Raw genomic sequence first — 13,790 nt, 5'->3', positions numbered from 1 at the left:
ACCTCCTTTATTAGAGACTAGACAAAGACAGTAGTAAATTTAAAATTGAGACAGGAGTTCAACAAGCAGACACTATCTCTGAAGTTGTTTACTTCAGAGATAGTGTCTTGCCTTGAGGAAGCTTGCAGAAGATTAGACTGGGCACAGAAAGGAATCAATGTGAATGCGAGTACCTAAACCATTTACAGGTGGCATTGTGATCATAATCCAGGATCCCAAAGAATTAGAGGAAAATCTTAATCAGTTATGCAAAGTTTGTAAGGATTTTGGACTAAAGATGAATATGGCTAAAACAAAAGGAATGATGAACAAGTATGCCACAGAAAGGGATACTGAAGGAGCAGTAATTGAAAAAGTGGATTCATATACTTATCTGGGACAAGTCATTAGCTGTAATAATGATAAATGGCTGGAAGTCAAGAGACGAATAAATTTTAGATGGATAGCATTCAGAAAATAGTCATATAGTGAGGAGCAATATCCCAATTTGTCTGAAACGTAAAATAATCAACCAATGTATACTCCCAACCATGACTTATGGAAGTGAAACTTTGGCATTAACCAAAAGAATGGAAGAGAAAGTTAAAACGTCACTTCAGCGAAGAAAGAAATGAACTATAGGAATTAGACTACTAGATAAGAAGAGAAACTCGTGGATTAAGCAGCAAAGTAAAGGGCATTCTTCTCAAAACTAAAGAACTGAAATGGGCATGTTGCTCGAAGACATGATGACAGATGGACTAAGAAAATAACAGAATGGTACCAAGAGGAGCTAAAAGAAAACCTAGAAGACAACAACGAGGATGGACAGATGAAATTCATGAGTTCATCGGTAGTAAATGGATGGCCATTGCACAATACAGAAGAAACCGGAGAGTTGCTGGAGAGGCCTTCATCCTGCAGTGGACTGAAAATGGCTGATGATGATGTAATTTACCAGATATGTAATATGGTATATTATATATCAGGACAGCAGTAACAGTTTTGATATGGTCCCTCATGGAAGGCTGCTATATAAACTGGAAAAGGCTGGAGTTAATGGAAGACCGTAAACAGAATTGCAGGCTGGCTAAGAGATAGAACCTAAACGTTGTCATAAGTGATCAATATTGAGTATACATTAACATAAGTGAAGTCCCTTCGGGATTGTTGTAGGGCCCTGTCTTAATATTTCTTTAAGTTCCACATAAATGATACTGATGTCCAAGGGAAAGATGTTTCATGATGTGTTGCTTCAATAAGAGTAGGATCAGCTGCATAATATGATTTAAAAAATGCAACTAAAGTTAATTTCAAATTAAATGCGAAACTGCCTATAAAGATTTAATGTGACTTGCACTTTATTTTAAGTTCACATTAAATCTTTACAGGTGGTTTCCAAATTCTTCTCAATCACTTGACAGGGCCGTCTTTTTTGAGATAAAGTTAGACGCCACATTCATCCATACTTCACTCCCAGAGAGAGAGAGAGAGAGAGAGAGAGAGAGAGAGAGAGAGAGAGAGAGAGAGAGAGAGAGAGAGAGAGAGAAATCATTAATTCCTCTCTCTCTCTAACTGAATCTTTTCTCTTGATAGATTCTTTCCTTATCTGTCACTCAAACATATTCAGCAGCTCACTGTTATTATATTATTCTCTGTGTAATACCACAATGTTATATATCCTTGGTATGATACCACAGTGTCATCGATGTCATCCCATTTTCTAACGTGTGTGTGCCTGTATGTATTTATTATTATATATCCGTTATTAATCTGTAATTATTAGGCATGCAAAAAGTAATGCACTGCTTACATTAACTGAATTGCTACATAATTTTTTTTTATTGATATTATGAAATTAGTTGTACAGAGGGGTGAGTTAAGTGCTGCTTTCACTTTTTTTTTTTTTTAACTGCCAAGGCTGTTACCTGAAATATGAAAAGCTTGTTTATTCATTGAATGTCTCTCACTAGGGTTAATTAAATAGAAAAGCTATTCAGCATATATAAATAATCACTTTATTTCATCTTTTATTTTTACACATCATTTATACACAAGTCTTTTACACATGTCGTCTCCTTTCTCTTTTTGATTCTCTGCATGTGATATACGTGAACCAAATTGTATGGCTCTTTTTGGTAAAAGTGCTGCTTGGTGTAACTGCAAAGTGTCAGCAACCAGTCGAAGCAAGAGCTTCTCTCCTATCCCTCTAGGATATTTGAAATTCACCTTTAAAATAGTTTCAAATATTTTATACATATATACACTACAGAGCTATAAGCAAGATATTTGTTTATATACGTATTAAACACAAAAAGACTCCCACCTAAAAGTTTGACATCACTTTAAATTTTTATTAATCTTCATTAAACTATTTTCTGTTATATGAAAAAATGAAATAATATTTAAATATTAAGAATTTTCTAGAATATTTGAGGATATTCCAGAAAGGTATAGCATGCGGTATAGCAAGGAATACCTTAAATCATCTATGTTCTACCTGAATGCGGTAGAATATAGATGATTTAAGGCATTCCTTGAGCAGAATGAGGCACAGGTAGATTGTTTGAAGATTAATAAAGCACTAAAAACCTACATTCGGTTATTATGTTTATTTCTGAAAAAACAAACATAATAACCGAATGTAGGTTTTTTATTGCTTTATTAATCTTCAAACAATCTACCTGTGCCTCATTCTGCTCAAGGAATGCCTTAAAACTTTTAATTCCATAATAATTTATGGAATTAAAAGTTTTAGAAAATCAAACCTAGGCCTAATTCGAAGAATTCTGTTTTAAGGTTAATTTTATATAGTAAATAACAATAATATGTAAGAAGAAGCCCTCTTGAAGGGCTTCGTCCTATGTATTATAAAAATAGGTGTCCTGAGGGTCTGCCACCTCTGTAAAGGTCAAGCTCAAGGATGAGATCCCCTAGATAACATCTTCAGTAACTGTAACATCCACATAAACTCATAAAAAAAAAAAAAAAAAAAACAATAGAAAAGTTCAACAATATTCAATACGAGAACCAACAATTTATCACATCCCCTATACACCACATACCAGTGAAGAAATAGCTCAAATAGCTAAAAATACATAATTTATCAATTTCTAAACCTACAGCAATAAAAGACATTAAAAACTCCCATGTTAACCTGCCTCCATCCAAGACCAGCACTACTAAAAAACCTATATATATTGGCTACAATGCAGAGATTGCACTATAGCTCTCAAGACAAAGCCCTTCAAGGGCACCTATTTTTGTGTTTAAGGGCTTGTTGGATGAGAAACAGACAGACCCAGCGTCATTAAGATTCTATAAATTTGTGTTGTAATAGTATTAGTTTTGCTTAGTAGCAGGTCAAGAAGTAGCGGTTATTTTGTGTAGGATTACCCTGATATAAGACAAAGCAAGAAAAAATTCACAGACAGATTAAAAGAACACAAGAAGGACAATGAAAAAGGCGGAACAAATTCAGACCCAGCTTTTAAATTCTATATAGTGAAAACACTGATGATGTTACCAACAGCAAATTCTAAATGGGAAGCATTCAAGGAATTAATTTTGAAAGTTAATAGGATTTTCATACTAACTAAGAAATACTGTTCAAAGTATACGCCTAAATAGATGTCAGATGAATTAATGAGACTCGTGGAGAAAAAAAAATACACAGGATATATATAAATTACCAGGCAACACAGAAGCCTATTGTAAATAAAAGCTAGTCTGTAATCAGGTCACAAAGGAGGTTAGGCAAGCGAAGGCAGATTACGAGAAATATTTGGCACAGGATGCAAAGAAAAACAGTAAAGACTTCGGTACTTATGTACCGAATCAGATTGGTCCACTCAATATCATTGATCCTGCTCTGGTAGCTGACATACTGAATAAGTATTATTATTATTATTAGCCATATGGTGCAAGGAAGCCTGAGGCTTATGCTGCACCAGCCAAAAAAAAAATTCTGAGTTACCTTGTGTGTGTGTGTGAAAGAGAGAGAGAGAGAGAGAGAGAGAGAGAGAGAGAAGTAGAAGAAAATCACCAAGAAAGAGAAGAATGATGATATCCAGCTGAGGACCCTGGGTGTGTCAAGCCCATACTCACCAGATGTGAGCCCCTGGGGTAGTTTGCATCTACAGTCACATAGGAGGTATTCTGTGGGGGAAGTGGAGGCCAGAAGTTTATTAAACTCCAACAGGGAGCTAAATGATTTTGTAATAACTGAGAATAACGTGGAGGAGAAATTGTTGAAGTTAAACATAGGAAAGATACTTGGGGTGGATGGGATCTATCCAGTTATAAGAGGCAGCAAAGGTAGTAAGCAAACCCTTAGCCATTATTATAAGAACATCCTGGGATTCAAGCTTGTCAGTGGGAAACTCCTGCCTACTGAGATTACTAATTCCATCAGATTGACAGATAATTAAAAATAAATTCATAGAATCCTTTACCCCCTCCCCCCATTAGGCAGGTTCCATGGTCATGGATTTATCTATACACACACCTATTAGGAAGAGAATTATTGCTATGGAATTTAAACGAAGGAAATATTGAAACAGCTGAAATCAGAGATGCAATCAAAAGCATCAAAATAGCAAATATCCTGACATGGATTGCATTGAAGATGAGTGATTTAATGGTGCATAAAACTTGCTGTATTCAGCTCCTGTCTGTGGGAGAAAAAATTCCCAGTTCCTTGGAAAATAGCAATACTCAAAATACTGATTAAAAGTCCAGATAAGCTTCCATCAGGTCTGACACAATACTGTTCTGAAATGCTGCTTCCTGTCCTTGGAAAAGCCAATTAGAAAATAACGGCATGCTCTGCCATGCATGCATATACCTTACAGGAGCTCACAGCACATAACCAGTTTGGCTGAGGATACTGCAACCATGTCATTAACATCCAAATGCACACAGAAACAAAATACCTGCTTGTAATATTCAATCAATGTCTTCTGTGAGAGTATAATGGTTTTGCCACTTGTCACATGTTTGGAGAGGCCTGGATTTGATTTCCATTGAAAACTGGAAGAGTTTCTAAAGTCTTCTTCAATCAAGGCATTAGTTACTAATCTCATACTCAATTTCAGGCAAAGGGAGTATGGGTTTCCGTTGCAAGTTATTCCAGGTTTTTCAGTCTACATAAATAAGCCTGTGAACACACACTTCAATAGCCTTAATACATTTATACAGATATAAGTTGTATTTGGGAGCACTTAACATAATTTATTTTAGTTGATAATATACAAGAGGGCTTTGACATACTGTGGTAGACAAGTCTCTTCAAAATATTTTATGAGGCCTACTTCCGGGTTTCCAAGGACTGGAAACCCAGCATTGAGGCAGAGAAAACTGGGTTTCCTAGGATTTCCCCCACAGTAACATTGTTACATATTGCTGATAATCCTCTCCTTTTAGAAAGTGCATCCCAAACTCAGTTAGCATTAGCATTAATAGAGGCATATGATGCAAGAAAGCAAGCTTAGGAAGCATCAGCCAAAAAAAAAAAAAAAAACTTTCACTTCACCCCTCCGTTCGTTCGAAATACCTGTCCAGCTGAGCCTTAAATTTATTTAGGCTATCAACTTCCACGACAAGGGATGGAAGTCTGTTCCACCAACCAACTACCCGCTGCCTAAAGGCAAATTTCCGCACATCTATCCTCAATTTGAATTTATGCCCTCTCAGGTGATCATTCTGAGCAAGAGGCAGTATCCCATCAGCATTGAGCATGCTCAAACCATTCAAGGCCTTGCACACCTCTATCAGATCACCTCGCTGGTGCCTAGTCACCAGACACTGTAATTTGCAAAACTTAAGCCTTTCTTCGTAAGAGCAACCCTTCATTCCGTTCACTAACCTTGTTGCCCTTCTCTGTACTAGTTCCAGCAGCTCTACATCCTTCTTGAAATGAGGCCTCCAAACCTGTATACAGCACTCAAGGTGCGGCCTGACCATTGCCTTATTCAAGGGAATAATCACCTCCCTATCGCTGCTAGAAAAATTCCTGTGTATAATTGTTAAGACACCATGGGCTACTCTTGCAGCCCGACTGCACTGCTCAGAGAACTTCATATCTGCCTGAACAATTATCCCCAAGTCCTTTTCATTCTCTACCACTGTCACTGTAGTACCACAGAGTTGATACGTTGTTCTGGGGTTGCTGTTTCCCATATGTAGTACTTTACATTTGTCGATGTTAAACTTCATTTGCCACCTCTCAGCCCATCTGCTCAACCTTTCCAGATCCTGTTGCAGCAGCATAGCGTCAGTAGCGTCCTTAACAACCCTGCCAACCTTTGTATCGTCTGCAAACTTGGACATTAAGCTTGATATACCATCATCAATATTATTTATAAATACAGAAAACAACAATGGACCCAACACTGAACCCTGAGGGACTCCACTAATAACATTAGTCCAGTAGTGTCCACTCTCTGTCTTCTGCCACTCAACCATCCCTTTACCCATAGCAACAATTTGCCACCAATGCCACACTGCTCCAATTTGTGCAGCAGTCTTCCATGTGCAACACTATCAAAAGCCTTTCTAAGATCCAAATATATAATATAAAAGTTATTCCCTGCATCCAATTCTTTTGTGACTACATCATAGTATCCAATCAGATTGGTCAGGCAAGACCTTCCCTTAACAAAACCATGCTGTGTCTGAGCTATAACTAAATTCTTGTCAAGATGATCCTGCAGTGCTTCTTTAACCAGTGCTTCCATTAATTTTCCCGGAACAGAAGTTAAACTCACAGTTCTATAATTACTTGTGTCAGCCTTTGATCCTCCTTTGTGAATTGGGGTTTCATTTGCATATCTCCAGTCTGTGTGTACCTCCCTGAGTCCAAGGAAGCTCTCATAATTATGGCTAAGGGTTTGCTTACTTCCTTTGCTGCCTCCTTTAATACAACTGGATAGGTCCCATCCACCCAGGTATTTTTCTTGAATTTATCTTCAACAATTTCTCCTCCACTTTACTCTCAATTATTACAAGATCATCTAGCTCACTGCCAGTGTTTACTCCATCTATGGCATTCCCCTTCCTGAATAACTCCTCATGTGTGAATGTAGATGCAAAATATTGATTTAGTTTGTTAGCTACCTGAGCAGGATCATGAACAGTTGAACCATCGATATCAAGTGGACCAATCTGATTCATCCCCTTCCTTCTAGAGTTTACATAAGTAAAGAACTCCTTGCTGTTTTTCTTTGCATCCCTTGCCAAAGATTTCTCGTAATATGTCTTCGCCTGCCTAACCTCCTTTGTAACTTGGTTACAGATCAACTTATATCTATCATAGGCCTCTGTGTCACATGTTAATTTATATGTATCCCATGCATTTTTCTTTTCTGCCATATGTCTCATTAGTTCATCTGACATCCATCTAGGCCTGAACCTTGAACAATATTTCTTAGTTGGTATGTAAAGCCTAGTAGTTTCCAAGATAATTTCATTGAATGCTTCCCATTTTGAGTTTGCTGTTGGTAACATCATCAGTTGGTCCCACTGTATAGAATTTAAATACTGTCTAAGACCATCGTAGTCGCCTTTACGAAAGCAATAACCCTTTCGTAAAGGCGACTTCGTAAGCAATAATGTGGGATTTACTCAAGGATGGTAGTTACCTCCTTGAGTAAATCCCACTTCAGCACACTGTGATCACTGTCACCTAGTGGTTCCTGTATCTGCAGATTCTTAATGCATGAAGAATCACTACTGATAATCAAATCAAGAGTATTGCTCCCTCTAGTTGCTTCCCAAACATGCTGATTTAGAAAACAATCATCCAATAAATCCACAAAAGCCTTGCTAGAGTGTGAGTGACCAACCCACAAATTCCAGTCAATATCTGGGAAATTAAAATCCCCCATTATAAGACTCTCTGATTTACTTACCCACTATTTCCCTGTACAGTTTCTTATTATACTCATCAGAGTCATTAGGCCTATAGCACTAATGCTATAGGCCTAACTCCTACTCTCAATTTTGATCTCCCAATGCTTATGTCACACCAAACTGACTCGACACTGCACTGTCCAGTGATGTTGACTGGCTTCACCTCCTTGGATTTTTTGCGTTTCTTAACTAATAGCATAACCATTTCTCCCTTCCTATCCTGTCTGCATGCAATTCCAGTTCTGCATTACTTATATCTGTGTGACACCACGTCTCTGATATCCCAACAATATCCGCCTTTGATGCTTTGAGCAATACCTCAAATTCATCAAATTTATTTACCAAACTCCTAGCATTGGTGTACATGCAAGTATACATGCACCTGTTCTTTTTCTTAGCTACCCTAACACAACCCATGTATTAACTTGTACTCCAATGACTCCCAGCAATCTCTGAAATATCCTGCATCCTATTTTCCAAGCTGCTGCTCATTCCAATAGAAGCAGTGCAAGAATCATTTTCACCTCTGCCAGTGACTAATAGATTAACAGTAGCCAGTGGCTACTGTTAATCTATTAGTCCCTGTATCCCCCCAATCTAGCAGTTTTCCGACCCACCTAACACTGCCTCGATAGCATCAGAAAACATTCTTGCACCCTTTCTATTTAAGTGTATCCCATCCCTGTTAACAAGTTAACAAGTACAAACCAAGCTGAAAAAAATTCTACCGCGTGAGCCTTGCACAATCTTTCCAGGGCCGAATTGATCGACAGGGCTCTCATCATATACTCCCTCCTATCGTGTCTGGGCAGAATTACAGACACTTTCAAATTCAACCCTAATTCACGGCTTTTTTTCAACAGTGACCTGTACTTGTTAAGTAATTCCGCCGGTCTCCTACTCTTAATATCATTAGTGCCAACGTGTACAACTATATCACCTTTTGTGCCCTTAAAAGATGATATCCGCTGTACGACATCATCAACCTTTGCCCCTAGCAGATATACTCTGGTCCTGTTCCACCTATCCTTTTTACAAAGCATGTTTCCCGTGTCCCTGACAATAGAGTCACCAACAACTTCTAGTTCCTTTGGAACCAGTGCATTCTGCCTTGGGGGTTGCCGTTGTGTTGCGTGATGCCCAAGTGCAAGCTCTCTCGTTGGTGTGGGCAGCTGAGAGCTTGATGGGGCCCTCACTCTTAATCGTTCGAGGGCATCCACCCTGTCCTTCAAGCTCTCATATAGGCCCATAACAACGCTGAGGTGTTGCCTGATTTCCTTATACTGCTTGCATCGCGCACATACAAAGACATCCCCCATGGCAATATCATGCCCCCTACCTGACTGCTCCACAAACATCAAACCCCTACTTCCTCTACCTCAAACTACTGTCACCAATAGTTGGACTCTCTGAACATAGTATCAGAGATAGCAAAAAATTTGTACAATTCATAAGAGGGCAATGTATAGAAGAAAACGAGGTTATGATATCCTTTGATGTGACATCGTTGTTTACCTGCATCCCAATTGACCATGGAATACATTGTGCGTACATGGCCTTAGAAAGAGACACCACCTTGAAGAATAGGACGCAACTAAACTTAGAGGACATATGTAAAGGCATAGAGTTATGCCTTTCGAGCACTACTATGGTATTTAATAATACCATGTACAAGCAGGTAACGGTGCAGCTATGGGCTCCCCCATCAGTGCCATCATAGCTAATTTAGCGATGGAGGAGCTCGAATCTAGACTGTTTAATACTACAGTTCTCCCTATGCGTCCGTGGAAAAGGTATGTTGATGATACGTTTTCAGTTATTCGGAAAGGGAGTGAGGATGATACGTTGAATTTTCTTAATAGCTTCTCCCCGTTCATACAATTCACCTCTGAGGTAGAGAAAGGAGGAGTTTTGCCGTTCCTGGATGTGCTGATTTGTAGAGAAGGCCAGCATTTGAAAACAAAAGTATTTAGAAAATCTATGTGCAAAGGCCAATACTCACACTACAACTCAGCTCAGACTAACCATCACAGGAACAGTGTGGTAAGAGCATTAGTGGATAGGGCAAAATCTCATTGTAGTACCTCAGAGGATAGAAAAATGGAGTATGAACGTGTTACGGCGGATCTTTTGAAGTGTGGCTACCCCCAGAGGATCATAGAGAAATACATTAGTGGAAGGCAGAGTAGAAGTGAGTCCTTCACGCCAATAGCCACCGCATACATCCCCTACTATCCGGGTTTATCCGAACGTTTAGCTCGTATATTAAGGAATTACCAGACACGTTGTGTGCAGCTCCCAGGTAGGAAGCTGCACACAATTGTGTCACATGTCAAGGACCCTGTCTTAAATGAAAATATAAGTGGGGTCATATATAGTATAAAATGCCCGGAGTGTGGGGAATGTTATGTGGGAGAAACAAAACGGCGTCTCAAAGATCGTCTGGGGGAGCACACAAATGCGATAAGAAATGCAGACTACGGTAAATCCGCCGTAGCTGAACATTTCCGGGAGAAGCAACATCAAATCTCCCCAGACGAAGCTGTCATCACTGATTGGGGGCATAGATTTTGGGACCGCAAGTGGCTCGAGAGCTTACGAATTAGTTCTATTGAGAATAATATAAATAGAGATAGGGGCACACGCATTCATCCCCTCTTTGAGGCGGTAATCCTTGGAGGGGATGAACGTTTTTGCCTGAAACGCTCCCGAGCCACTTCCAGTTCCGACGGGAACAGTATACGTTTACGCGAGATGCACCGCGAACCCGCTGGTATTTAATGATGCACCGAAGCCTTTGAACGCTTCAGTTAGTATTTTAGCGCTTTTAACTTAGTATATTTTATTGTATTTTAAATTCGGTATTTGTATTATCACCTTGTATATTTACTGTATATCACAGTTGTCTTATTTTAAAATTGCTATCATCAGTAATATGGTATTTTGTTTTGTTTGTAAATAAATTTATTGTAAATATTAAAATTTTAAGAATTTGGTTTTTTCGTCTTTTACTTCAATGGTTGGTGAGAAACACTAAAAAATCATAGTATGAATATACCCAACCCCAGAGGCCTATTTGAAGAAGAAAATAGGTAGAATAGAGTTATAAAAAAAAAAAATAATAAATAACCCACACCAACAGGGTTGCAAAATTTATAAACTATGTTCGATTAGTAATTTTGGCTGTATGACACAGTTAGCTTTATTTCTTAGGCATCGTATCATTCGTTTTGTGAAACATTTAATGATAATTCACATTATGGTACTTAATACCACAGTAGCATGTATTTTGTTTTTAAGGCAATATTGCACTATTGCCATCAGCAATAGTGCAATAGTGAAGAATCCCATCAGCATTGAGCAATGTTGATGGGATTCTTCCTCTTATTCAGATTACTCACCACAGGGAATATAAATTCAAATTGAAGAAAGACAATTGTAGAATAGATGTGCGGAAATTTGCCTTCAGCTAGCGGATGGTTGATTTTTTTTTTTTTTTTTTTTTTTAATGAAATCCTCAAACACAAGAGTTATTAGAACTTATAGTACTCAGTACCATACTTGGGCTGGAGGTGGAGCAAATGAATGAAGATATTTGTTGACATTAGACTTGAACTACTGTACACTGTAATTTTCAGGAAATATGTAGGAAGGAAGGTTGTTCCAGAAAATGGCAGTTAAATGAAGAAGATGAAAAATTGGTTTTGTGAGTTTGAAGTTGAACAGTAAATGGATGTTGGCTGGTGGCGGCACATGTTCGGACTGTTTTGAAAGAGAGAGAGTGGGAATTATAGAAGCCAATTCAGAAGAACAGTAGAAAAGGCATGCAGCAGAAACAGTATGTCTATGAGACAGAGAGTGGAAAGACTCTGTTAAAGACAAGTCATTAATTAACCTAATTGCCTTCTTCTGAATGGAATCTAGAAGACAGAGAGGTTTTTGGGGCACCGCCCCAGATGTGGAAACAATATTCCGTGGAAGGGTGGATTTGCGATTTGTACAGAGTGAACAGCTGTTTGCAAGAAAAGTAACGCTGACAGCGAAAGAGAAAACCAAGCTTTTTTTTTTGGATGCAGAGGAAGCAATATTTGTAATGTTGTGCTTCGGCCAAGAGAGATTAGAAGTCAGGTAATCCCCAAAAGAGATATATCATCTTGCCTAGAAATTGGAGTATAACCAAAGATAAGCATAGGAGCACAAGAATCCTTTTTGCGAGATATAAGACAAGACTGAGTTTTTGAAGGATTGAAATCAACTAAGTTGTCATTGTCCCACTGGAGAATTACCTGCAGATCGGCATTTAAGGAATTGGTAACGGATATTTCAGAAGTTGAAGCTGATTGACCAGAGAAGGTTTCTCAAAATGGAAAATGGAATGCAATGTGCTATCGTCGGCAAAACTATGGATAGGATATCCAGTCAATGGAAGAAATTCATTAATATACAAGAGGAAAAGAGTGTGGGAATGAACTGAATCTTGGGGGACACAAGCATTAGTGGAGAAGTTAGAAGACAGAGAGCCATCTACCATCACCCTCAGTGAGCAATCAGAGAGAAAACTGGATAACCAATTACAAAAAAACAGTTGGCAAACCATAAGATGGAAGCTTTTTTAGAAGACCTTTATGCCGAAGATGATCAAAAGCCTTTGAGATGTCAAGAGCAACTGCTTGTGTTTCACCGAACTTTTCCATTGAATTTGTCCATAAATGGGTAACATAAACCAGAATATCACCAGTGGATCGACACTGATGGAATCCACACTGGCGATCGTTGATCAGACAGAAGGTTTCTAGGTAGTTTAAGAGTTGGCAGTTAACTGATTTCTCTATTACTTTAGAAAGAGTAGAAGTAATTTCAATGGGACGATAATTTGACGGGAGGGATTTGTCACCCTTCTTAGGAACTGGCTAGATATGAGCAAATTTCCAAGCAGAAGAAAAAACACCTTTGGAATAGGAAAATGAAAAAAGACGGCAAAGAACAGAAGTAAATTCAGGAGCACAGGTTTTGGGAACAAGTAGAGAAATACCATCAGGACCTGGAGCTTTCTGAGCATCAAGATTCGTCAAAATCCTTTTGACGGAAGACCACAGGAGAATGGATCATGTGGGGAATGTTGGGAGGTGTTTTACCAAGATCAGTAATACATCAGTTGGAAAAACAATGGGATGCTAGCAGGTTAGCTTTATCCTTGACTGAAGTGACAACAGAACCATCTGGTTTTGACAGAGGTGGGAATAGAGATGGGCAAAAGTTGCGGCCAATAGCTTTGGAAAGAGACCAGAATTCTCGGCTATCATTAGGACAAGAAGCAAGTTTTCTACTCTTAGCCTGTTAAAAATTTAGTTTGGACTGATTAATTGTTGTTGTTGTTATTTGGTTTTTAGGAGCATTAGCAACTAAGGCCATATTGCTCCAGGGGATATGCGGTAGTCATTCCCTGACCTTTCTGCATCCTCTGTATTTGGTGGTCATGGGTTCAAAACCCGGTCTAATCAAGAAGCGTATGCTACACACTGCTGCTTCTCCCACCTGGCTACGGAGTGAACATTTGGAGTGAATGGATGGGTGTAATGGGAAAGTTTATTTATTTTTTGGATGATGCTATATTAGCATTAATGGTGGTGGTACCGCTGAAAATAAATAACAGTAGTCTTCTCTACTAGAGAAGCGTTATTTATTTGAAGTAATTCAATAGTAGCTAACTTGTTGTGAAGGCAACCACATTATGAGATACATTTAAAACGATGCCTTCTACGCTACAATCGTAGCTCAAATATATGGGTTAACTATGGTGTATTTACACCGATATTATATAGTTAATTATCAAAACCCATAAGGATTATGCCTAGTGCATTTAATTTTCCAAATATATTACCACCACACCCTTCTGGCAT

General features: G+C 38.6%; 1 protein-coding gene across 1 annotated transcript in view; it reads right to left on the bottom strand.

Annotated features, from left to right (window-relative positions):
- Positions 1-2,022: 2,022 nt before the first annotated feature.
- LOC150078521 (asparagine synthetase domain-containing protein 1) overlaps positions 2,023-13,790 on the bottom strand; it is a 377,978-nt gene continuing 366,210 nt past the window's right edge. The window contains exon 13 of the mRNA XM_090384591.1: positions 2,023-2,208. Within this exon, the coding sequence (XP_090240717.1) occupies positions 2,023-2,208 (186 nt within the window). The remainder of the gene's footprint in view (positions 2,209-13,790) is intronic.

This window comes from Mastigoproctus giganteus, chromosome 11 (assembly GCF_048544385.1).
Source record: "Mastigoproctus giganteus isolate SK-2022 chromosome 11, ASM4854438v1, whole genome shotgun sequence".
Lineage (NCBI taxonomy): Eukaryota > Metazoa > Arthropoda > Arachnida > Uropygi > Thelyphonidae > Mastigoproctus > Mastigoproctus giganteus.
This window is presented reverse-complemented; position numbering and strand designations above follow the sequence as displayed.